The sequence below is a fragment of the Eulemur rufifrons genome, chromosome 29 (assembly GCF_041146395.1).
Source record: "Eulemur rufifrons isolate Redbay chromosome 29, OSU_ERuf_1, whole genome shotgun sequence".
In the NCBI taxonomy this organism is placed as follows: Eukaryota; Metazoa; Chordata; class Mammalia; order Primates; family Lemuridae; genus Eulemur; species Eulemur rufifrons.
Window position 1 is genome coordinate 11,894,466 of NC_091011.1, and position 25,318 is coordinate 11,919,783.

At 44.7% G+C, this 25,318-nt stretch overlaps 1 protein-coding gene across 5 annotated transcripts in view; it reads right to left on the reverse strand.

Annotated features, from left to right (window-relative positions):
- Nucleotides 1–25,318, reverse strand: part of BLVRA (biliverdin reductase A) — a 40,136-nt gene that overhangs the window by 8,904 nt on the left and 5,914 nt on the right. For 3 of the 5 annotated variants that reach the window (XM_069461288.1, XM_069461290.1, XM_069461289.1), the window contains 4 exons: nucleotides 20,564–20,596; nucleotides 11,767–11,888; nucleotides 9,772–9,891; nucleotides 8,415–8,512 (listed from right to left, as the gene is read on the reverse strand). In XM_069461288.1, coding sequence (XP_069317389.1) covers nucleotides 8,415–8,512; nucleotides 9,772–9,891; nucleotides 11,767–11,888; nucleotides 20,564–20,575 — 352 coding nt within the window. In that variant the 5' untranslated portion in view covers nucleotides 20,576–20,596. Of the gene's footprint in view, nucleotides 1–8,414; nucleotides 8,513–9,771; nucleotides 9,892–11,766; nucleotides 11,889–20,563; nucleotides 20,597–21,280; nucleotides 21,389–23,051; nucleotides 23,286–25,318 lie in introns of those variants that run through there. The other 2 variants (XM_069461292.1, XM_069461291.1) reach the window with 2 other exon arrangements.

Consider the following 25,318-nt stretch of genomic DNA (forward strand, 5'->3'; position numbering starts at 1 on the left):
CCCGAGGCTCCAGCGGAGTTAGGGGTGTGGGAGAGGGGGTCCCTCCCACCCACTCCCTAGGGCGGGAATACGGCAAAGGGAGCTTCTTGCAATAAGCACAAGCTTTCTGGCACAAAATGATTTAGTAGAAGCTAAATGGCACAAAATGGTTTGCAATAAGTAGAAGCTTCTCTCTTTGCGGGTAGTTTTGTTTGCCTCCCAAGGGACTCTGGGCATCTGGGAAGCTGGGCCGTGTCTGGGAGCATGTTGCATTCTCCCTATCACTATGCAACAGACTATGTATCTTCCAGCTGCATCTTTGGTTCTTTTTCTGTCACTCCCTCAATGCTTGTGATAAACACCTGGTAACCACAGTGGGTGCCCACACACCCCCGACATGTATTCCTGGGCCTGTTCATTGCAGGGGCCTAAGAGCAGAGATAACGCAAAGCTATAACACACTTAGCATCCAAATCTTGTAATCAAAATACCATTAGCCATTGGAGAAATGACTAATTCCAGGGCTGAGGTTAGACAGTGCAAGATGACCTAAACCAGCTTGAGCCAGAAATCAAGTAAGTACTCAAAGAATAATGGAAACGTAACAAAATGGCAGAGTTGGCATGAAGAGGTTCCCTGCTGACCAAATCCAGAACAATTTGAACATCAAAGTAAATAGCAAAAGCAACAGATTATAATCCACTGAATAAAAAAACCAAAGCCACGATGAGTCCATACTGACATAAAATAATAAATGAAAACCAGAGTGTGAGGAGAATGGATATTTACCTAGTTTCAAACTACCTCCACACCAAATAATTGTCAATTACAGAGGGGAAAAGACACCACCTTAACCAAGTGATATCATTAGCAACGGGACAAACTGAAATTGGGTGCCACCTGATAGAATGCAATGTGAGGAACCCAGCATCACTTCTACCATAACTCCATAAAAGATGTATACCCCAAATGCAATCATGAAGAAACATCAGATATGCTCCAACTTAGGGACATTTTCCAAAGTAAACCTGTAATAGTCACAACTGCCAAGAAAGACTGATGAACTGTTCAGAGTGAAGAACACTGAAAGTAACATGTCAACTAAAGACACTGTATGATTTTTTTTGGTACCATTACATGATTTTAAACTCAATCATTTTGCTATAAAGAATGCTATTGGGACAACTGGCGAAATGTGAAAGGGGCCTAAGGATTAGACTGCAGTAATGTACCAATGTTAATTCCTAGATTTTGATGGTTGTATGTGCTTACACACATACTTGAAGTCTTCTGCACCAACTGACTCCCTTTTACTAAAGATTTCTCTGAAGCATATGATGCTGTTTGATAGACTTTACGTACAATAGAACTTCTCTCAAAATTAGAGAACCCAATGCTCTTAAATCCTGCCACTGCTTTCTCAACTAAGTTTATGGAATATTCTACATCCTTTGTTGTCATTTCAACAATGTTTACAGCATCTTTACCAGGAGTAGATTCCACCTCAAGAAACCACTTTCTCTGATCATCCATAAGCAGCAGTTCCTCCTTCATTCAAGTTTGATCATGAGATTGCAGCAATTCCCTTACATCTTCAGGCTCCGCTTTTCATTCTAGTTCCCTTGTTATTTCCACCACATCTGCAGCAACTTTCCTCCACTTAAGGCTTGAGCCTCTCAAAGTCATTCATGAGGGTTGGAATCAACTTCTTTCAAACTCCTGTTAAAATGCTGATATCTATCAGAGAAATTAGTCTTTATGGAAGCTACAGCCTTACAAAGTGTATTTCTTAAACAGTAACACTTGGAAAGTTGAAATTACCCTTAGATTCGTGGGTTGCAGAATGGATACTACGTTAGCAGGCATGCAAACAGCATTCATCTCCTTGTACATCTCCATTAGAGCTCACGAGTGACCAGGTGCACTGTCAAAACTCCTAAGATCCTAGGATTTGCAGAATGGTCAAATGAGCACTGGCTTCAATTCAAAATTCCAGCTCCAATAGTCCCTAACAAGATTGTCAGCCTGTCCTTTGAAGCTTTCAAGTCAGGCATTGACTTCTTGCTAGCTATGAAAGTTCTAGATGGCATCTTCTTCCAACAGAAAGCTGTTTCATCTATATTGAAAATCTCTTGTTTAGTGTAGCAAGCTTCGTCAACGATCTTAGCTAGATCTCCTGGATCACTTCCTGCAGCTTCTACATTAGCACTTGTGGCTGCACCTTGTACTTTTATGTTATGGGGACGGTTTCTTTCCTTAAATCTCATGAACCAATCTCTGCTAGCTTCAGATTTTTCTTCTGCAGCTTCCTCACCTCTCTGAGCCTTCACAGAATTGAAGAGAGTCAAGTCTTTGCTCCCTTTGCTCTGAATTAGGCTTTGGCTTAAGAGAATGTTGTGGCTAGTTTGATCTTCTATCCAGACCATTAAAACTTTCTCCACATTAGCAATAAAGCTGTTTCCATTTCTTATCATTTGTGTGTTCCCTGGAGTAGCACTTCTAATTTTCTTCAAGAACTTTTTTTTTTTTTTAAACAGAGTCTAACTCTGTTGCCCAGGCTAGAGTGCTGTGGTGTCAGCCTAGCTCACAGCAACCTCAAACTCCTGGGCTCAAGCGATCCTCCTGCCTCAGCCTCCCAAGTAGCTGGGATTACAGGCATGCACCACCATGCCCAGCTAATTTTTTCTGTATATATTTTTAGTTGTCCATATAATTTCTTTCTATTTTTAGTAGAGGCAGGGTCTCACTCTTGCTCAGGCTGGTCTCAAACTTTTGAGCTCAAATGATCCACCTGCCTCGGCCTCCCAGAGTGCTAGGATTACAGGCGTGAGCCACCGTGCCCGGCCAAGAGCTTTTCCTTTGTATTTACAACTTGGCTAACTATTTGGTACAAGAGATCTAGCTATTGACCTATCTCAGCTTTTGACATGCCTTTCTTACTAAGCTTAATGATTTCTAGCTTTTGATTTCAAGCAGGAGAGATGTGAGTCTTCCTTTGACGTGAACACTAAGAAGCCACTGAGGGTATATTAATCGGTCTAGTTTCAATATTGTTCTGTCTCAGCAAAGAGGGAGACAGTCCTAGCTACCCAGGAGGCTGGGGTAGGAGGATTGCTGAGCCCAGGAGTTGGAGGCTGCAGTCAATTATGATCACACCACTGCACTCCAGCAGGACAACAGAGAAAGACCCTGTCTGAAAAAAACATTTACCATATTAACAATTTTTAAGAGTACAGTTCAGCAGTGTTAATTCACAGTTTTGTGCAACAGATGTCTAGAACTTTTTCATCTTTCAAATCTGAAACTCTATACCCAATGAACAACTCCCCATCTCCTCCAACCCCAGCCCCTAGCAACCCATTCTATTTTCTCTTTCTATGAATTTGAATACTTTAGATACCTCATACAAGTGGAATCATACAATATTTGTTTTTGTGTGTGCGTGTGACTGGCTTATTGGTTTTTTTTTTGTTTGTTTGTTTGTTTGGTTTTTTTTTTGAGACAGAGTCTTTCTCTGTCACCCAGGCTAGAATGCCATGGTGTCAGCCTAGCTCACAGGAACCTCAAACTCCTGGGCTCAAGCGATCCTACTGCCTCAGCCTCCCGAGTAGCTGGGACTACAGGCATGCGCCACCATGCCCAGCTAATTTTTTCTGTATATATTTTTAGTTGGCCAGATAATTTCTTTCTATTTTTTAGTAGAGACGGGGTCTCGCTCTTGCTCAGGCTGGTCTCGAACTCCTGACCTCGAGCGATCCATCCGCCTCGGCCTCCCAGAGTGCTAGAATTACAAGCGTGAGCCACCGCGCCCGGCCTATATCTTGTATATATTTTGTCCCTCTTTTTGTCTTACTGCCTTTATATTTTATTGATTTTTTGTGGTAACAGGGGGCTTTGATTCCTTTATCATTTCTTTTTGTATATCTCCATAAGTATTTTTTAAATTTTAAAATATTAAGGAGGTACAAGTGTTTTTGTTACATGGTTGAATTAAATAATGCTTAAGTCAGGGCTTTTTATAAGTATGTTCTTTGTGGTTACCATGGGAAGTCCATAAAATATCTCAAAGTTAACACAATCTATTTTAAACTGATAATGACTTAACTTTAATCACATAGAAAAATTCTACTTCTTTACATATCCAAGCCCTCATTTTGTACTGATGTTACAAATTACATATTTTATATTGTATATCCACTGACATAGACCTATAGTTATTTTTTATGCTTTTGTCTATTAAACTCTATAGGATTAAAAGTGGTTTACACATCAACATTACAATACTGCAGAAGTCTGTATTTGTCTGTATATTTACCTTTACCAGGGAGCAAAATATTTTTGTGTTGCTGTCTAGTGTCCTTTCGTTTTAACTTGAAGAATTTTTCTTAGCATTTCCTGTGGGGCAGGTCTAGTGGTGATGAACTCCTTTGGCTTTTGTCTGGGGAAGTCTTATTTTTGCCTTCATTTTTCGAGGACCACTTTGTTGCATATAGCATTTTTGGTTGGTATTTTTTTCTTTGAGCACTTTGAATATATCATTCCACTTCCTGCTGGTCTGCATGGTTTCTGCTGAGAAATCCACTGATAATCTTTTTTTAAAAAAATCATCTTTATTTTTTTGTCTAACTTGTCACTGACTTGATCCACTGATTATCTTATAGGAGGCTCCCTTTTATTTAACCAGTCACTTTTGCTGCTTTCAAGATTCTGTCTTTGTGACTTTTGACAGCGTGATTATAATGGGTCTTAGTGTGGGTCTCTTTAGGCTTACCCTAGTTGGAAGTTTTTGAGCTTCTTGAATTTGCATGTCCATTTCCTTCCTCAAATTTGGGAAGTTTTCAGCCATTACTTCTTTAAAAGGCTCTCTTCTCTTTTCTCTCTCCTCCTTCTGGGACTCCCAAATGCATACATTGATCTTCTTGATGGTGTCTCGTAAGTACCTTAGGCTGTCTTCACTTCCCTTAATTTGTTTTTCTTTTGGTTCTTCTGACTCAATCTTGAATAACCTGTTTTTAAGTTTGCTGACCTTTTCTTCTGCTTGATCAAGTCTGCTGCTGGACTCCTCTACTGAATTTTTCAATTCAGTTATTGTATTTTCAGGTCCAGAATTTATTGGGTTCATTTTAATAGCTTACATCTCTGTTGATACTCTCATTTTGTTCACACATCATTTTCCTGATTTTGCTTAGTTGTCTGTGTTCTTTCTTTCTTTCTTTCTTTCTTTTTTTTTTTTGTTTAGCCGACTGAGCATCTTTTAGACAGTTATTTTGAATTCTTTGTCAGGTAATCTACAGATCTCCACTTCTTTTGGTAGGGCTCATTTCCGGAGATTTTGTTCCTTTCATTGAGCCTCGTTTCCCTGTTTCTTTGTATGCCTTGTGATCATTTGTTGTGATTCGGACATTTGAAAACGGACAGCTCTTTCTCCTAGGCTTGATGGACTGCATTAACAAGGGGAAGAACTTCACCAATCAGCAGAATCTGGAGGTCTTTTCTGGGCATGCATCTTTTCTGAGCTTGTGAGTATAATTTCCCAGTCAAAGAGATTTGCCCCCATTTCTCAAGTGCCTATAATCTCTTGGTTCTGCTCATCACTGTCTACAGTTTTGCATTCTCTTTGGTGTTATAACAAACCGCTGCACTCATCTTTGTTTTCAGAGGCCCCAAACTGGCACCCAAAGTATATTGCTATTCTGTTCAGTACCCTGAGTCAGGCAAGATAGAGACCAGTCCTTCAGGCAGCTCCCTGAAAAGCCAGAATGTCAAATGCATGTTCCACTTTTCTCTTTTCCACATGAAGAAGTCAGAAGTTGGAAGTTTTCTCCCAGTCACTCCACATTGTGCTGCGGGGAGGAAGAGGCTATGGCAGGCTAATGCAACAAACTTTCTTACCCACTTTGATATGGCTTTTCCTGGCTTTGTGCTCACCTGGGGTGCTGTAACCTCTTAATTGGTTCCTGGAGTTCTCATAGAGGCAATTTGGTTCATATATTTTTGCTAACTTGGTGTCTCCTTGGGGGAAAAAGGGGGCCTTCTTATTCTGCAATCTTACCGACCTTGTTCTCAAATTATCTATAACTTTTGCTGTCCAAAATGACATAACATTTAGGTACAACAAATTGAACAAGATTATTACTTTCTGAGCTACATGTAAATACTACAGTTACTCATTTAGTTGACTTTCTTTGGAAGTTAATACTACTAGATGTGAACATTTGGCAATCCAAGCTCCTCAAGGAGAAAGGCTACTTTCTTGTATCCCTAGTACCAAGCACAATATCTCACACAAAATGATAACTATCATGTAAAAGCTACTTAACATTCTAGAATGAGTAATGAATACATTCCTAAAGAACAAAAGCCATTTTCATTGTTAAGGGCTTTTTACTTTTTTTTTTTTAAAGCCATTCATGATATGTACATATTCACCCAGATTCTGCTTGCTTAAGGGACTAATACTTAGGCTCCAATATGACACTGGTCTTTGATGTTTTGTTTCCCATTTTTGTCTCATTTATTAAAAAGGTAACTAAAGTCCATATTTTATTACGATTTCTTTAGTTTTTACCTAATGCACCTTTTCTGTGTTAGAATCTCATCTGGGATACATTTATACTTACTGCTCATGTCTCCTTAAGCTCCTCTTAGGCTGGAAAGTTTCTCAGATTTTCCTTGTTTTTAATGACCTTAATAGTTCTGATGAGTATTGGTCAGGTATTTTGTAGAATGTCTCAACTGGGATTTGTCTCATGTTTTTCTCATGATTAGACTGAGGTTACGTATGTGTTTTGGTGAGGAAGATTGCAGAAGGGCCATTCTTATTTCATCACATCAAGGGTACGTGCTGTTAACTAACATTACTTATTAATAGTGTTGTGGACCTTGATCTTTTGGCTGAAGTAGCGTTTGTCTGGCTCCTTCAGTGTAAAGTTATTCTCCTCCTAACCCTTTCAATATTGTACTTTTTGGAATAAAGTCACCATATATAGGGAATTATCTTTTTGAAGAAACTTAGCCTATTATCTTGTTGGGTATTCCACGTTCTAGTTTGCTCAATATTTTTATGATGTCATTTAATTTGTTCCTCTATCTCTGTATTTCCTATGAACTGAAAGTTCAGTTTAAATCAATTACATTAAGGTAAACATTTTGCAAGAATACTTCATGGGTACTTGTGATGTCAGACTGACTCATATTAACAATCATGTGATTAGAATGTTGATAGCCGAACTCTTTATTATAAAAATACAATTTCTTCCCTTTGAAATTAGCAAGAAATATACACACTTCAGCATCTTGTACTTTCTCCATGAACATCTGTGCCATGAGAAATAACACAAAAGGCTATGGCCCCAAAGCTCCCCAATCCCTTCATTCACTTCTGAATTTATTTATCCATCTGGTCATTAAAAGAAACATTACTGAAGGCCCACTAAGTTCCAGGCAGTGTGTAGCTGCTGGGGCAACAAGAAGTTAAAGATAAACCACGACCTCTAGGAGCACAGTCCAGTGTTAAAGACAATCAAGAATTCCAATAAAGTTTATGTTGGCGGCGAGCAAAAGATGCTTTCTTTGGTGATTTTCATTATAATTGTTCACCATAGTTTGTTTATAAAGACTTTCGGTAGCAAATGTTGAAATAATACAGTTTATGACTTAAACTTCATTTAACAAAATTTTAATCCCTAAACATTCTAGTTAATTCTAGTTCCCTCCATAGACAGGCTTGTCCAGTTACTATAAAAACATTAAAACCTCAGTGTGGCTTAGGGGAACAATTATGAACTTCAAAGCCCAATAGGATTTGACTCAAATCTACACCTCCAGTCATGTTATGAGTTTTGTGCCCTGATACAAATTAGTATACTTCTTTGAGCCATGGTTTTCGATAAGTGAGCTAGAGAAAATACCTACCTCCAAGGGTTCATAGAACAATTAATCAAAATAACATATGAAATGCTTAGGAAAGTTTCCAAGTTCCTGGAATATACTAAATATTTTATAAATAGTCATTCCACTTGAGAAACAACAAAAACTACAAAGTATGCATATAAGATAATCAATTTCTCTGATTTAGATATTCTCCCCCTAGCAATGTAAGTGTAACATGAATAAAACCAAAAATAATGTAATGACACAAGCATAGGTGGAAGCTAAAATTTGTATTTTTTCATTAGAGTAAAAGCAGCTCATAAGCCTTGACTAAAAGTTTACAAATACCCCACTCATACCTCTGCCCTCCACAAACCTCCCTATGTGTGCCTAGAGTGTGGGGGTGAGGAGGGGTTTGGGAGCCCACAGTACCAGCATAGCCAGGGCAATATATCTGAAATGCAATTAAGTTTTAAAGGCTTAAAGGTGGTACCATAGAAATCCTGGAGGCAGAAACTCTTAGTAAGAGTGCCTGTGTTCCAGACAGATAAAGTGCACTTCACCTTTCTGCTCAGCCAGCTCCCAGAGTTCCCGAGCTGCTGCCGAAGACAGTGTCATGGGGTATTCCACAAGGACATGCTTGCCAGCATTAAGGAACTGCCTTTGGTAAAAGAGATAAACACAGGGAAAGAACATTTCAATTAAGCTTCACCAGAATGTCCTGCATGACAGAGAACAGAATGTCATGAATGCACAAGTGTCTGCGGGTGACCGTGTCCTGCACGGGGGGGCGGGGGGAAGACGCAGGGCCAAGAGACATGGAGGAAGAATTGCTGCACATTATTTTCTACTGCCCTGTGACAAAATGCCTTTCTAGTTAAGTATTAATGGGAATTCATTCTTTCATTTTTTCAACTAAGTACTATTTACCAGTTACTCTGGAGGAGAAATAAAGACACATTAGCAAATAAATTACCTGTTCCCACATGACAGCTATAAACAAAGGCTACAAAACCCATGGCAGCTAGCTCTGCTTGAAGCAGCCTGAAAAGATTTCACTAAGGACACTTGAATTGGGTCTTGAAGTACAAGCAGGTGTTTTCCAGCTGCAATGTGATGATGTATTTCACTTCGAGCACCATGTGCAGGGGGCTTGGGCATGTTGCGGGGCTTTGTCTGTGTGCAAATTTCAATGTGCGTGTAGCCCTATGAGCAGTTGAGGGAAACAAGGCAGTAAAAGTAGCTGGGGGCCTGACTGAAGGACCTGCCATGCTGCGCTCAGGAGTTTGGATTTTATTCTCCAGAGAGCGGGGTGCAAACATTTATAACCATAGGAGTTATATGATCACTTATTTAAGGAAATACCTTCTGGTGCCAGAGAAGGTTAAAGGGACCAAGGCAAGGCGTTTTTATCCATGCCAGGACTAGACTGATACAGAGGAGCCCCTCACCCCTGGGGGACGGCCTTGCGATAGCAGCTGTAGTTTAGTTTAAGAACCTAGAAGCTGAGAGTCAGGGAGGCAGCTGGCAGTTGCCTGCTAGTTGCCAGGTCCCGCGAGGGGGGCTCCTCCTGCTGGGTTCAGTTCTGGCAAATACTGAAAGAGCTCTAGGCTTTGCATTCACAAGGTGGAGAAGGGGGACACTTCATTTCTCTTCCTGCTCTACAAAATGTGTCATTTCCATCCTCAGTGCCACCACTATTTCCTAACTCACTTTTCTCATAGCAAAAACTATAACCAACAATAAGCGGTTTTGTTGTTTTTAAACATTTTTGATATTGCTGAGATTGGTCAAAGAACAACTGTACTTTCCCCCACTGGCTACCATGACACCCTTCCTTAGAGGGTTTCAGCTTGCTCGGTCACCTCTGCGGCCCTGCACTGCTGTGCGAGGCAAGGACTGCCTGCGTAGAAAACCCACCTGATGTAGTCCTCGTGGCTGGAGCTTTCAGTGCAGACATAGGCGACCTCAACCTCTTGGCTGGAAAGAGCATCTTCCAAAGAAATCTGGGGGACTCCGTCAATGCTCCCAAGCTCTCGTCTATTTCAGAAAAACAGAGAAATGGGACTCAAAAGTAGGCAGAATATTGGCTTAGAATAAATGAGCACCATCCTTCTCTCCTCCTCCCAACAATGTTCTGGTGATCAGTTTTTGGAAATGAAGAAATTAATTTCCTACCTCCCACTTCCAGACTATCTTCCATTGCAGAGTGAGGAAAACAACCTCCGGGTTGAAGCCAGGGAACCTGGCACCGAGCTGCAGCAGGCAGAAGGCACTCAGGGAAGTTTGGCTCCCAGAAGATACTATGCTAGGTTTCTCCCTACGGGGCCACCCAACCTGCACTGCTCAATTTGACCAATACTGACTGTTTGCCTACCGTGCTGGGCACTAGAAATCATGGGACATGAATTAAAATCCTCACCTTCCAATGAGCTCAGTCTGGAAGAGAGAGGAAGACACACACACACGCACACACACACACACACACCACCAACCCAAGACTAACAACGTGAGGAATGTGCTGGGAGGTAGAGGGTGGAGACTCAGGGAAGGCAAGGAACAAATCTAGTTTGGGGCTTCAGAAAAGGGTTCTTGGGGTGGCAGAGCTTAGCAGGTAGGTCATGGGGAGAAGGGTCTATGAGGGGGAAACTCTGAGTAATGATGGCAGCGGTACGACGTGGCCATCTTCCCACGTGACCTGGGCAGTGTAGGTGTTCCCACTGTGCCGATCGTGGCAGCCAACCGGCAGAGGACTGAGGCTTAAGGAAAAAGGAGAGGTCCTCTCACTTCAGCCTTGAGCCCACCTGTGGTGCCGGACCCCAGCTGCAGGTAGGCTGCCGAGGGGTTCCAGTGCTGCTGACATTAGCCTCGATCTCCCATCTGCGCGCAGCTCCCTTGGAATCTTATGGGAGGAGAAGATTGGCCAAGGGCAGATTCCAGCACTTCTGGGTCTCCCCAAGTGCCCCAAACCCCACTTTGAATCCTTAAAGGAGTGGCCGGGTTTTGAGGCAGGCAGGAATAAGGTGGTCTCATGAATTAAAATACGAAAAAAACTTCTGCATGGACCATGACAATGGTTACTTATGCTTATGTAAATATTTATCTGAGGTCCTGGAGGCACTAGGAAATAGAGACTTGCCCACCTTGCTCATGGCCACGTCTCCAGCCTCCGTCCAGGGCCTGCACCTCGTTCATAATTAACACTGATAAGTGATGTTACACAAGGTTACTCTGGTGAGTCAGGTGTGTGTGTGTGTTGTGTACGTGTGTAGGGTTGAGGGGAAGAGTTGAGTGTGGGGTGGGGAACAAGGTGATACAAGTTTGGTTTGGACTGGAAAGAAATGAATCCTTCAAGATTCATTTGGGCTTTGGAATCAGACTTATATATCCACATTCACTTCTTAGACTTTCCAGCTGTAGAACCTCAGGCAAATCACCTGAACTTTCTGTGGCTAGGCTTCCTTGGCTTCCTTATCTGCACACCTTCCTTGGCTTCCTTATCTGCACACCGGGGCCTAGAATGACGCAGTGTATGTAAAGCCCCAGGCCACCTCGTGGACGGCTGTTACGGCTAATGCGAGGATTAACTGGCGCACACCGACAGCCTTCTACCAGGCCAAAGTCCCCAAGTGCTCACTGTGCCCTACGGTAACTGTCAGACCTGTGTTCACTCTCCCAGCCTTTGTCTTTGCAGGCACCCTGAGGCTGGCCTGCTGCATATCCCAACGGCAGGCCCAGCACACTCCAGGCCCCAGACCCATCCAAAGCTGAGATCTTGTAGGGCTGACCCTGAGCGCAGCTCTCTGGCAGGGAGCTGCCCCTCCCTTCCCTAGGCCTGGATCTCCACGCCCTGCAGCCTACTCCGTCTCACTGGGCTTCCCACAAACCACGAGGCACAAAGCAAGTGCAAGCCACCTGGACACGAAGCCAATCAGGTTCAGGAACGCCGAGGAAGGGTGCGGATTCTGCAAGTCCCTCATCCGCACGGAGCCAGCTCTGCCAACTCCAACCACCACCACGCCAAACTTCCTCTCAGGCTGAAACACAAGGGACCAAGACCGGGTTTGAAACATTCCAGGCATCTAGTGGAGAACAGCAAAACAAAGGACCACGCAGGGCCCCGAACGCGAGCAAGAAAAGAAGCCAGCCCAGAACACGCAAGAAGTCGCAGCACTGAGGGTGGGCCAAGACGTTCCCTGAAACGAGGGCTCGGAGAAGGCAGCTCCATCCAAAAGATAGTCCTGAAAGTGCTTCACCATGTCTCTGTGTTGAAAACCTGTGCACCCACAGAAAAGGTTCCCCCCACTGGCTCTCCACTTCTCCCACCACCTCCCCAGTGATGAGGAGTCTTCTTCAAGCCACACCAGCCCAGGGTCTGCTACCTCTGCCCTGTGGACGTGCGAATCTGACACTGCTGGGAGTCATTCGCAAGCACAGCTGCTTGGCGAGATGCCAGCAGACCAGCGCAAATGGGCAAACCGCGATCAGTCACCTTACTCAGCTTGGGACCCACATGGTTTAACTCCTCACTATGGCCTTCTGAGTTCCAACCAGCTTCATTCCCATTCCACTACGGTGGCTTAAATGTTAGTTAAGTGCACTGCTGGAGGCTGTACGTGAATAGTATTATGGTGAAAACTCAAATTGACTTTTAGAAGTTATACAGCAACTCACTATAATCAAAACTGATAGAAATTATCTCTATACATCCCTTAAGCCCAGTTCTTCTTGGATGTCTCTGAGCATAAAAATGTGAGTGTCACCCCAGATCTGCCCCTCTCCTTCACCTTTGATACCCAGCTGTCACTTCCCCGATTCTGCCCCTCTCCCTGCGCCCACTGCTCTAGTCTCGGTCCAGGATATCTTCCAATGTTTGGGATTTTCCAGATGTTTTTCTATTATTGATTTTTCATTTAATTCCACTGTGGTCAGAGAGCATTTTTTAAATGATCTGAATCCTTGTAAATTTATTGAGATATGTTTTGTGATCCAGAATACCATCTACCTTGGCAAATGCTCTGGGCACACTTGGAAAAAGCATGTGTTCTACTATCGTTGGGCAGTGTTCTACGGGTCTGTTAGATCAAGCCAGTAGATAGTGTTGCTCAGGGCCTCTACAACCTCACGGATTTTCTGTCTACTTCTGCTAGTAATTATGGAGGGGCAATAAAATCTCTGAATGTAATTGTAGATTTGTGTATTTCTCCCCGCAGTTTTATCAGTTTTGACCCATGTATTTGAAACTCTGTTATTAGGTACATGCATGTTTAGGACAGTTATGTCTTCTTGATTCATTAACCCCGTATCATTCTAAAATGACCATTTTTATTCCTGATAATAGTCTTTACCCTGTAATTTACTTGGTCTGATATTAACAATCCGTTCCCAATTTCCACTGATCAGTGTTAGCATAGTACATGTTCCCATCCTTTTTAAAGCTTTTATATTATATATATGTTTTTTACTTATCACAGTCTACCTTAAAGTAGTATTACACCACTTTGCATATAAGAACCTGACAACAATATACTTCTATTTCCTCTCTCCTTGACCTTGTACTATTGTTACACAGTTGACTTCGACATTTGTTCTAAACCCCAAAGGTACTAGTCAGGGTTCAGTCTGGAAAAGAGAAACCATTCTATGTATTCTAAGTATGAAGAGTTTTAATTGTATTCTAAGTATGAAGAGTTTTAATGCAGGGAATTAGAGGCTTAGGTGACCACTGCAACCACTGGGGAGCTAAGGCCAGAGAAGCCATCACTGGCCCTCCCTGCAGCCCTGAAGCGAGAGACTCTCCAGAGCTTGCCTGGCAGCCACGGTGTCTGAAAGTGTCTGCAGCCTCTCTCAGCCTGCGGCTGGGGAGAGTGACTCACGGAGCCCGACTGCTGCTGCCGCTAACCCACACCCTGGCCTTGGCTCACACCTCTGACTGGAACTGTCCCCTGTGAGTAAGTCTCTTTCTTCAGCCTTCCAAGTCTCCCGGGACTGCTTCTACCTGGCAGACTTAATACAAAAGGGGTCTCTCGGAAACGTAGTTCCAGGCTTCTCTGCTGGGAGGCAGGGAAGAGCATGGGCAGGAGTGGCCATGATGCCCAGCTGACCACAGGCAACGTCACCCAGTCAGCCCCTTTCGGGGTACAAGTCTAGTTTTTTATTTTTAGTTTTTTGACAGTGTCATTACCAAAAAGCAGTAAGATTAGCCTCTGGAGAAATCAGTATAGCCAAAACACATATCTTTGATCAAACATTTGGTTCCCTTTTAACCAAGAAAAGGAGACCAGCAATTTTAGGTTAACTATGGCATTCCTTAGACTAACTACTGAATTATTACATTCCAGATAACAACCAGGATTAGCTTTTACTAGCTTCAAAAAAACTTCAAGGTAAAGAAATAATTCCATTATCTAGATATGCCAAAATGCTTTTCCATTTCATTAGTTAATGATGTACACAAATCTCTATACAAAATCTGGCTTGCACAGTATGTCGGACTGAATTATGAACTGCTTTAGGGTTTGGTTTAAATACGGTTCCCATGCAAAACTGACACACAGGGACAAGACATGGGAGAAACACCAGCATCTTAACAGTTGAGCTCCTTTTGGGGAAGGACCTTTATTTTGGAGAAAAATTACTTGTTAGGCCTTTTTATGTGAGCCTCTTTAAGGTATGTTCTGAAAGGAAACTGCAAATCAGAGATGGCTGGACTGCTCTGTAGTGGCAGCTAAAATTTTAGGGGTAAGAAGCAGCAAGGGGCAGAGAAAAGGGGAAGAAAGACAGCAGGGAAGAAAAGTCCGTGCACATTACAAGGAGACTGAAGTCTGCAAAGAGAGAAGCTGTTAAGAAATGCCCAGAGGAGGAGGGGGCAAGGGACTTCTAGAAGCCAGGATGTCTAAAATTCTATCTTTAGGCCAGGCGCGGTGGCTCACACCTGTAATCATAGCACTCTGGGAGGCCGAGGTGGGAGGATCACTAGAGGTCAGGAGTACAGGACCAGCCTGAGCAAAAATGAAACTCCATCTCTACTAAAAATAGAAAAAATTAGCCGGGCGTGGTGGTGCACACCTATAGTCCCAGCAACTTGGGAAATGGAGGCAGGAGGATTGCTTGAGCCCAGGAGTTGGAGGTTGCTGTGAGCTAGGCTGACGCCACGACACTCTAGTCTGGGCGACAGAGTGAGACTCTGTCTTAAGATAAATAAATAGATAAAATTCCATCTTCAGTTTTCTGCTGTGCTTGGCTATCTTGAACCTTTCATAAAACATCACTATGTACAGCTATGTAGAGGTGGTATTTAAGGAACAAAGGGGCCGGGCGCGGTGGCTCACGCCTGTAATCCTAACACTCTGGAAGGCTGAGGCGGGTGGATTGTTTGAGCTAGGGAGTTCGAGAGCAGCCTGAGCAAGAGTGAGATCCTGTCTCTACTAAGAATAGAAAGAAATTATATAGACAACTAAAAATATATATAGAAAAAATGAGCCGGGCATGGTGGCACATGCCTGCAGTCCCAGCTACTCGGGAGGCTGAGGCAGGAGGATCACTTGAGCCCAGGAGTTTGAGGTTGCTGTGAGCTAGGCTGACGCCACAGCACTCTAGCCTGGGCAACAGAGTGAGACTCTGTCTCAAAAAAAAAAAAAAAAAAAAAAGGAACAAAGGGACAGTAGCAGTTCTGAGACAGCAGAAAAGGGACACACACAAGGCAGAGCCAAGTGACTCAAAAGCTCATCCAGGACAAACCACAGTCACAGAGTGAGCCTGCTCCCCCACCCCCCGGACTCAGAGAAGCTGGCGTGGGCAGCTGAAACTCCTGAAAATAGAGTTCGCAGAAAGTTAGGATTAAGAGACCACACTCTGCCAACTTAGAAAAGTAAGTTTTTTGAGATGAAGAGGGTAGAAGAAAATGTAAAATCACAGTAGAAGAACTTTGAGGTGTGAGGCGTGAGGGCAAGTCTGGACCACACTCAAGGAGGGGAGGAGAGCTGTACTGTTCATCATTGTTGGCAAGGATCAAAAAGTTGGCATAGGAACAGCCATATTCGTATGTTGCAGGAGGGAGAGAAAAACCTAATTTATGGAGAGCATCAGAAATATTTATCACAACTTAAATGTAAATACCCTGTGCCCTGGTAAATCCATCTGTAAGACTGCAGCCTATAGCGCTACACAAGTGAGGTGACTTAGGCTTATCACAGCCTCACTTGTAACAAGCAAGGGATCGAAACAATCTATTTGTCATTAATAATAGGCTAGTATGTTAGTTATGACAGACCCATGAAATAGAGTATTATAAAGCTATAAAAAAGAAAAAGGGAGTCCATTATGTATTGAAACGGATTGCTTTCCAAGATACATTGTCGGTGAGAAAAGCAAAGTGCAGAATCAGTGAGTTGTGTGTTACAGTTTGTGTTAGGAAAAAAAAAAAAAAAAAAAAGGAGGGGGGCGGCTGAAGGAAAAAGTATTTGTTGTACGTGTTTAGAATCTCTCGGGAAGGATAGCCCAGAAACCAGCGATCTCTGGCTGGGAGCGTGAGAACCAGAGGGTAGGAGGGAAGAGGACTTCTCACAGTAAATCCTGCTTTCTTTTTTTCTTCCTTTAAGATTTTGAATCATGTGAATGTACTAGTTATCCAAGATATAAACCACCACTGAAAACAGACGTAAATGTCGGAGGGGTGCTCAGAGAAGGTGGGAACTCCACAGCGTGTAGTGCCTTTGGCTCACTCCCGTCTCCCTTCCTGGTGCTCCTTCTACCGTGCTCAGCATCCTCTGCTGCCCCTGACCGTGCCTGTCCACTGGCTCCTCACACCTCTGTACCTCAATCACGGCCTCCTCGGAGCCCCCGGCCCCACTGGGATCGGTTTGCAATCTCGTGCCTCCCTGCTTCACCACAGGTCGTCCAAGACCTTGTCACTGCCACGTTCTCCCAGACGTCAGACGTATGAGACACCGAACTGGACCTTCTTTAAACTCATTCCTTTCTTCTCTCGCCTCACGCTGAGGTTCTCTTTTAACACTTTGCCTCTTTCCTTCTTCATCCTGCACCCTAGATGTGCAGATTCCTAAAGCTCATCTCTCGTTCTTCTCTCCCCATAGCCCAGGTGGGGGTCCCTCCCTCTCCAGGGTCCCATGACCACCTCTATGCCAAAGACTCCGGATCCTGAGCTGTGGGTCACCCTTTCCTCCAAGCTGTGGTCCCAAGAAGAAGTACAGACTGGGCGCTCCTGCCTGGCTGTCTCATCCCGCCCTGGGTCGTCACGTTCCGTGCTAAGTCCAATCATCCACCTCACTGACCGGCTGTCCTCTGAACTTGGGCAAAGGCCAGTGGCTCCAGGAATCCTGGGTGTCATTCCTGCATTCAACAACCACCCCTTGAGATCAAGGCCTGATTTGTGGCTGATGTGGCTACACCTTCCCCTCCGGCCAGGCTCCGTGTCACAGCCAGGTTTTCCTTGAAAATTTCTGTCATATGACTTCCTTCGTCTACATTTCCACTGACCCACCCAGCTATGGGTTGCATTACGAGATTATGCAACAGTCTCTGAACAGATCCTCTGCGACTTCCCTGAACAGACACCGACCAATGAGCACCTCCGGGCAGCGGGAGGGTAAGAAGTGCCCCGGGAAACACAGAGTCTTAAGGAGTAGGGACAAGAGGAGCCTAAGAAAGAGTCTGAGAAGAAGGGACCTGAGAAACAGGTAGAAACCCCAGGACGTCAAGGGGACACTTCAAGAGGAGAGTGGTCAATAGCGTCAAATGCTTCAAGGAAAAAGTTTCCACCAAACTGGGTCATGTGGAGCTCATGGGAACCTTCCCCTGAGCAGGGCAGCAGTGAGAACAAAGGTCATGGATGCAGTGGGACTGGGAAGGGAAAGGTGGTCACAGACACTGAATGATAGATGTCTAAAGAACAGAGAGGAAGACCCAAGTCTAGGAATGTTTCTAAAAGGTTAAGAGGAAAAAGCCATCATAAAAGAAAGGTTGAAATCAGAGGACAGAGGAGATAATTGCGGATTGATGGAACTGTTACTGGGCCAGGTTATACAAGCTTAACACTGATGCAAGCTGGGCGTGGTGGTGGGCCCTACAGTCCCAGCCACTCGGGAGGCGGGGGTGGGAGGATGGCTTGAGCCCAGGAGGTAGAAGCCAGCCTGGGCAACATAGCGAAACCCCATTTCTAAAAAAAAAAAAAAAAAAAATTTAATTAATGCAAAATTCCTTTTGTTTAAAACCTAAAAGACCCTAAAAATTTGAGCAAGCCATAGGAGCCTTCCCATAAGGAAGTCAGAGGCACAAGAAAGTGGTACCAAAAGTCAGCGCCAGGTTGGGGAGGGCTGCCTGAGATAATGTAGAAGGGAGACTTCTTCCTCCTCTTCTTTTTTTTTTTTTTTTTTTGAGACAGGGTCTTGCTCTGTTCCCCAGGCTAGAGTGCAGTGGCGTCAGCATAGCTCGCTGCAACCCCGAACTCCGAGGCTCAGGCAATCCTCTCTCAGCTTCTTGTATGCCTGGGACTACAGGTGTGCACCACCACACCCAACTAATTTTTCTATTTTTTTTTGTAGAAACGGGTCTCCGTATGTTACTCAGGCAGGTCTTGAACTCCTGGCCTCAAATGATCCTCCAGCCTCAGCCTTCCAAAGTACTAAGATTATAGGTGTGAACCACCTCACCCAACCTGGGAGACTTACTTTTGACTGTTTACCATTTTATAGCTTGAGTTTTGTACTATGTACATGTATTTACATTATTACAAAAATAAATCCTTATAAAATTTAAAGAGAACATTGACCCTGACAGGACTAATTTCAGTATAATGAGGTATAGTATATAGTACAGAAAATAGTATATAATATTACCATACAGTATATACTGTACTCCTATACTATACTATATGATATATATATTCTATACTACAGTATATATAGAGAGCATATATACACTACAGTATACAGTGTGTGTATATGGCATGCACTCCTATAGCATATATAGGATATACACAGTATATAGTATAGCATAGTATAGGCGAGGAAGCCAGACTGCAACAGGTTGAGAACAACACAGAAAAAATGGAGAAATTAACTGTAGATACCTCTTTCAAGAAGCCTGCCTTGAAGGGGATGAGAAATACAGGATAACCATCACTTGACAAGATGAGAGGTATTGTTTTGTTCTGAAGAGAGTATTGTGAAATATCCATGCAAAAGAGTTAGTAGAAACTGGGTTAACAACGCAGCTGGCAAGGGAGATGACTAAGGAGGCAGCCCGAGATCAGAGCAGGCAGGAGAGTCTGCAATGGAGACAGGTACACCTTCACCGGAAATGTGTCTTGCACCAGATGTGGATGCACCTGGCTGACATCCACTGTCCCTTCCTCATCCTATTCCCAGCCGGGGTAGAGGGGAAGATGCTCCAGGGTGGGCCCCAGTCTAAGCCAATTGGCGACATCCTGCTCCTCTGATACACGGATGGGTCCAGAAATGGGCAAGTGACCTGATTCTGGCCAGTAGGACCTAAACAGGCATTTGAAGGGGCTTCAGAAAAAAAAAAAAAAAAAAAAAAGGTTCCCACTCTTCTGCAAGAGCTATAGAAAGCCACTCCTCTCTCCTACTAAAAGGGAACAAGAAAGTGTGTGGCCCCAACTGCTGCTGGCAGCCATCCTGCAACCACAGGGAACTCCCCCTAGGATGAAGCCACAGCTGCATGAAGAGCAGACAGAGGAAAAGCTCCTGGGTCCCTGGTGAGGTCACCAAGCCACCAGATCCACCTGCCCTGGAGCCTGCCTTCATCTGGACTTCGAGGAAAAAAGTCACATTCAGTTGGGTTTTCCAGTACTGACAACTCAGAATTCTCTCACTGATAAAACATCCCTCCCACTGTGACAAGAGGACCAAGACAAAAGGAGAGTCAGGAATTGAGGGAGATGATGTCAGATGGAATTTCTGCATTCTTCTCTGTGAAGTAAAAAGTGATCCTGATGCACGAGACCGCAGAGCTCCGGGAGAGTGCGGACGCCTGCACCCGGCTGCCCGTAGCGCTGGGCAAGACAGCGAGCGGCCTGGAGCCACCCAGCGAGCCTGGCAGGCCGCGCCGCACACCCAGAGGAGGGTCAGAGACACGTGCAGATGCAACAGCACAAAGCTGGGCTCCTGTGGGGCAGCCTCCAGGTTTGCCATGTGGACAGACAGCACAGGGGAGAAGGAGTTCGGGGCATCAGCACAGAAGCTGCTGCAGAGACGAACTCCAAGGTCTGGGCTGCACTTGGGAGGGAGTGAACATAGGAGGGGGCTGATGGGCAAAGGAAAAGCAAAAAATAAAGGGATGAACTAGACATCTCCTTGGATCGAAGGCCTGGAATTGAGAGCACCAAGGAGACGGTCTTGGCAAAGAGTTGTGTCCCCGGAACAACACAAGGCAGGGATCCGGGCCCAGCACCCCCCGTGGCCCACTGCCACCCCTAGTTCATGAGTGTTGTTTCAGGATTAGCTGTACTGGATACGTGCGAGTGAAGCTCGGCAGGCACAGACAAGAACTCCGAGGGGCCTGATGCACCCTGTGTCACCTAGAGCTACATGCACATCGGTCGGTTGCAGGGGGAGTGTTTTCAAGTCTTGTTCTAATGTTTCTGAAAGGAAAACAGCCCCTTGCTGCAAAGGCAAAATGAGGGACACTGCAAGAAAAGCACCCCTCAAACTGGTCTTAGTAAAGAACTCACCTCTGCATTCATCTTGGTCTCTTCCTTCAGTGGCTGTGAAGACAAAAGCAGAGGTTCAGGACCCTGGTGGCGCTTGCCCAAACTCCACGCAAACACGTCCCTTTGCTACTCCCTTCTCCCCCACTACTTCCTGTCCCACCAGCCTCATCCTACCCAATGTCCTCACCACCCTGTTCCCTCAGCAAGGGTTCCCAGGCTGGTGTCTACCCTGGGGTTGGTGGTGGCCAACTTCCCTGGGACATCACAGCAGCAATGTTTCTCTAGAGAAGGGCATTTCCAACCCCCAGGTCCACCTCCAACTCGGGAGGAGCAGCTGCAAACGTGATGCCTTTATGGAATGATGCACTTCCCAAAGGGGGTGCTGGGACAGGACAGCTTTTCATCTGGCTGTTATGGCAATAAGCAAGGCAATAAAAATACACACCTTTTCCCCCACTGCTAGCTGAGTTTCCAGAGGACTTCAACTTACTATGTTAAAAGAACAGTCCAACATAGTGCTCTGCACCCTTAGCAAAGAACGAAGGAGGGAACAAACAGTGAGCCGGAGTCAGAAGGAATAAGGGAAGAGAAGAGGAGATGAGGGGAAGTAGGAGAGGGAAGCGAAAGAAATACAGACAGTATGGCTTAACAGTGATTCCAAACTTCAATGTACTCCTAGGACTGCTTATTGAAAATGCGCATTTCTGGCCAGGCATAGCGGCCTGTAGTCCCAGCAACTCAGCAGGCTGAGGCAGGAGGATTGCTTGAGCCCAGGAGTTTGAGGTTGCAGTGAGTTATGATGATGCCACTGTACTCTAGCCTGGGCGACAGAGCAAGGCCCTGACTCTTAAAAAAACCCAAACACTCCCACCCCCATTTCTGGATTCCATCCCCAGACTCTGATTTAGAAGGCCTGGAGTGGAGGGGAGGCCAAGAGTCTGCACTTTCTTCAGGCATCCAGGGGACTGTGCAGACATTCAAGAGCCCCACTTGGAGAAACACTAGAATTAAGAGAATAGAGAGGTCCATAAAGAGAGAGTAATTTTTTCTTTCTCTCTTTCTTTTTTTTTTTTTTGAGACAGAGTCTCGCTCTGTCACCCCAGCTAGAGTACAGTGGCATCATCATAACTCACTGTAGCCTCAAATTCCTGGACTCAAGGGATCCTCCTGCCTCAGCCTCCCGAGTAGCTGGGACTACAAGTGCACGCCACCATGACCAGCTAATTTTCTCTATTTGTAGTAGAGATGGGGTCTCGCTCTTGTTCAGGCTGGTCTCGAACTCCTGAGCTCAAGCAATCCTCCAGCCTCAGCCTCACAGAGTGCTAGGATTGATTACAGGCATGAGCCACAGCACCCCGCCAAGAGTAATTTTTTCATTCATTTTTCAGAGCTGCTAGAATTGCCACTGTACTGTAACTGGGCAGGCAAGGGCAGGGCAAATGGATCCCAGAGGTGAAAGAAGCACAAAGCTGCCTCTCCAGCCCCTCCACTTGGGGAGCCAATGCAAATGACTGCTCCCAGCTCACAGAGGCCTCTGAAAAGAGAAGGACCCAGCTCTGCATTTCATCTTACTCTTTTGGGTTAAGTACAGGGATGACAGTCATGAATAACAACAGTGAAATAATACCTCCCCCCATACACAAAAACAACAACCTTGACTCTTGGCAACCCTAAGACTACCTGGGCTTTGCGCTGGAAATGATACTTCTTTCCAACAATCCCCCTCCCTTCTCCCTTCCCGTTCCTCTTTCCTGCTTTGAGAGCGGGTCTCAGGACCCAACCTGGCCAGCACACAAATGCTGCCTTTCCTTTGGCAGTCTGGAGCCTGTCCTTATCTCCTGAAAAATCTGAAAAGGGGAACCTGCTAGAAGAAAAACTCTATAAAAAACCAGATATAACAAAGTGAGTACACTTTCTTCCCAGATCCTGGGGAAGCAGTATGGGTGTGATGTCTTTTTATGCGCAAAATATCTCAGAAGGCTAACTAAGACACTGAGAGTTAAGGGGGGAGGGCGTGGGGACGATGGGGGAGTTGGGGTGGGGGTGGGTGAAGCCAGAACTAGTGCAGGAGGCTTGCTGTGCACTGGCCCCCAGAGACGCACCCTGCTCACCCTCCCCTGCCTGCACGGAAGCTCTGCAGAGACGCCCTTCCCAAAACTCTGCAGTGCTTTATTTTATTTTTAAGAACTTTAGTTCAAGTCTCCCTCGGAGCTTTCATGTGAGTGACAAAGTCAGAAAACAAAATGCACAAATATGAGGAAGATAACAGATGGGAGCCTGTTTGTGTCAGCTACTTTACATACATTAACCCTAATCCTCTCAACCTTGGCAAAAAAGCTAACATTAATTCCATTTTACAGAGGAAGTACCTGAAGTTCGGGGAAGATACAGGCACTTGGCCTTACAGCCAAAGCATTGTGGCACTGCCCTGCAATTTCCAGACTTTCTTGTTCTAAAGTCAAACCCCAGATTGCCCCGGAGGCCCTGATGGGTTCAGTCTCACACTCACCCAGAGCGTCTACGATAAACAGGAGGCCTGGGGGTTGGTTCCGCGTCAGTCCTGGACTGCCCAGGCAACCATGGCCAAGCAGGTTCCACATCTGTAGGCTGAACGGTTGGACTTCATCTCTAAGGTCTGTTCCAGCTCTAAAATGCTCTCTGGTTCCCAGAAAAGGAAATTCCAGCAACTCTTATAACAGGTGGAATGATATTCAACCGCAGTTACTATCACAGAATGTAAATTACGATTTCACCAAGATGCCCTATCAGACTGACAGATCAAAATGGTTGCCAGAAGCCGGGCTCACGCCTGTAATCCTAGCACTCTGGGAGGCCAAGGTGGGAGGATTGCTTGAGGTCAGGAGTTTAAGACCAGCCTGAGCAAGAGTGAGATCCTGTCTCTACTAAAAATAGAAAAAAATGGCAGGGCATGGTGGTGGACACCTGTAGTCCCAGCTACTCGGGAGGCTGAGGCAGGAGGATCTCTTGAGCCCAGGAGTTTGAGGTTGCTGTGAGCTAGGCTGACGCCATGGCACTCTAGCCTGGGCAACAGAGCGAGACTCCATCTCCCAAAAAAAAAAAAAAAAAGGTTGCCAGAGTGTGTTGGTCAAAGTGTGGTGAGGAATACAACCTCTGACATTATGAGGGACAACAGGAGGGTATCATCTTGGTGGAAGCCAGTTTAGCAATATCTATTAAAATTCCAAATGCACCCAACCTCTGACCTAGCAATTCTACTACTTCCTATTTCTGTCTCCAGCCGCATTTTGAAGAAATTGCCCCAAGTCCTTTGTCCTTGTAGAAACATTATACCACTGCTTGCTTTCCCTTTCTAATGAGAACGTACAGGAAAGCTTTCCTATAAGAGCAGTCTACAAAACATTACTTATTAACTTTACTGTCCTCCCACAGAATCTGGGGAAAGCAAAACAAAACAACAACAGCAAAAGGATTTGGAGAGATACATACTCACAAGAAAGAACCCTACCTAGAAATCCTCCGAGGTGCACCACCCAGGATGAACTGCCTTGCTGTTCACAAAGCACACTCAGCTTGGCACTCTAGCTGGTGCTCACAGAGCTTGAGTAACTGGCGGGACCTGCCAGGGTCACAGATGGGCAAAGCCCAGCCAGATCTTCACCAAGTTCTTTCCCCCTCTGCTCTCCACTCCCCTTATGATAAGATGGCACTGTCAGGAGAGGCAGCAACCCCAGGCCAGGCGAGATCTGGTTCCACCTTTCAACACTCTACCTGCCCATCACGGACCGCTCTCTCTCCTTTCCTCCCTGCCACCTGGCCAAGAACAGTCAAAGTCTGAACAGAATTCATGGAGTATCTTAGTCTGTATTTTAATATTTCTTAAAACATCTAAGACTTATCCTTTAATGAGAAGATTTAGGTTTGTGTAGGGTTTTTGTATTGTTGTTTTTATTTCAAGGGTTTAATATTCAACTGGTCAAACAGAAAAACAGTTTTCTGATTTTTAGTACTATGTTTAGTATGATTTTCCCAAGAGACGTACAGACACATTTTAATTTTTTTAGATTTTTAACTTTTCTTTGTTCTTTATTTACATTTTTATTTTTTAATCAACCTAAATTGTATTTTGGTATATGGCATAAGACTCTAATTTTACTTTTCCCCAAATAGTTACATTGTTTCCACATTATTTATTGGATATTTCATCCTTTCCTGCAATAACTCCATACCTAAATCCTATGAATAGTTATTCTTTCCTCTGCTGTGCCATGGACCTCTACTCCCACGCTTCTAATATATTAGAAAAAGAAGAAGAAGAATCTAGAGTTAGTTCCTGAATTATTGCATAATGACAAATGCAGTGGTTCATTAGAAAGTTTAAAAAAGTCAATACCTTTACATAAATCACCTGCTTTAAGCAGGTTTCTCCTGCCTCCATATCCACTGCAGCAAGTCTACTGAACAGTCTTGGAGCTTGAACCTTTATCTACTTGACCCCAAAACACAATGCACTCAGGTGCACAGGGACAAGCTGTTCCTCCGGGGGACAAAGAGCCACCCTGTCACTCAAGAGACCAGAATTCCAGGCCTGGCTGAGGCACCCACTGGCTGTGGGATCAAGGCCAGGACACATGGTTCCCTGTGTCTTGCACCTCGAACAAGGAGAGAGGGAGGATGAACTTAGGTGACCCCAAAGTTCTCCTTCTGTGCCGATATGCTAGAATTCTAACCTACTTTACCTCTAATTTTTGTTTGTTCTCTTTTAGTGTACCTTTCTTGGTGTTTGTTTGGCTCAGT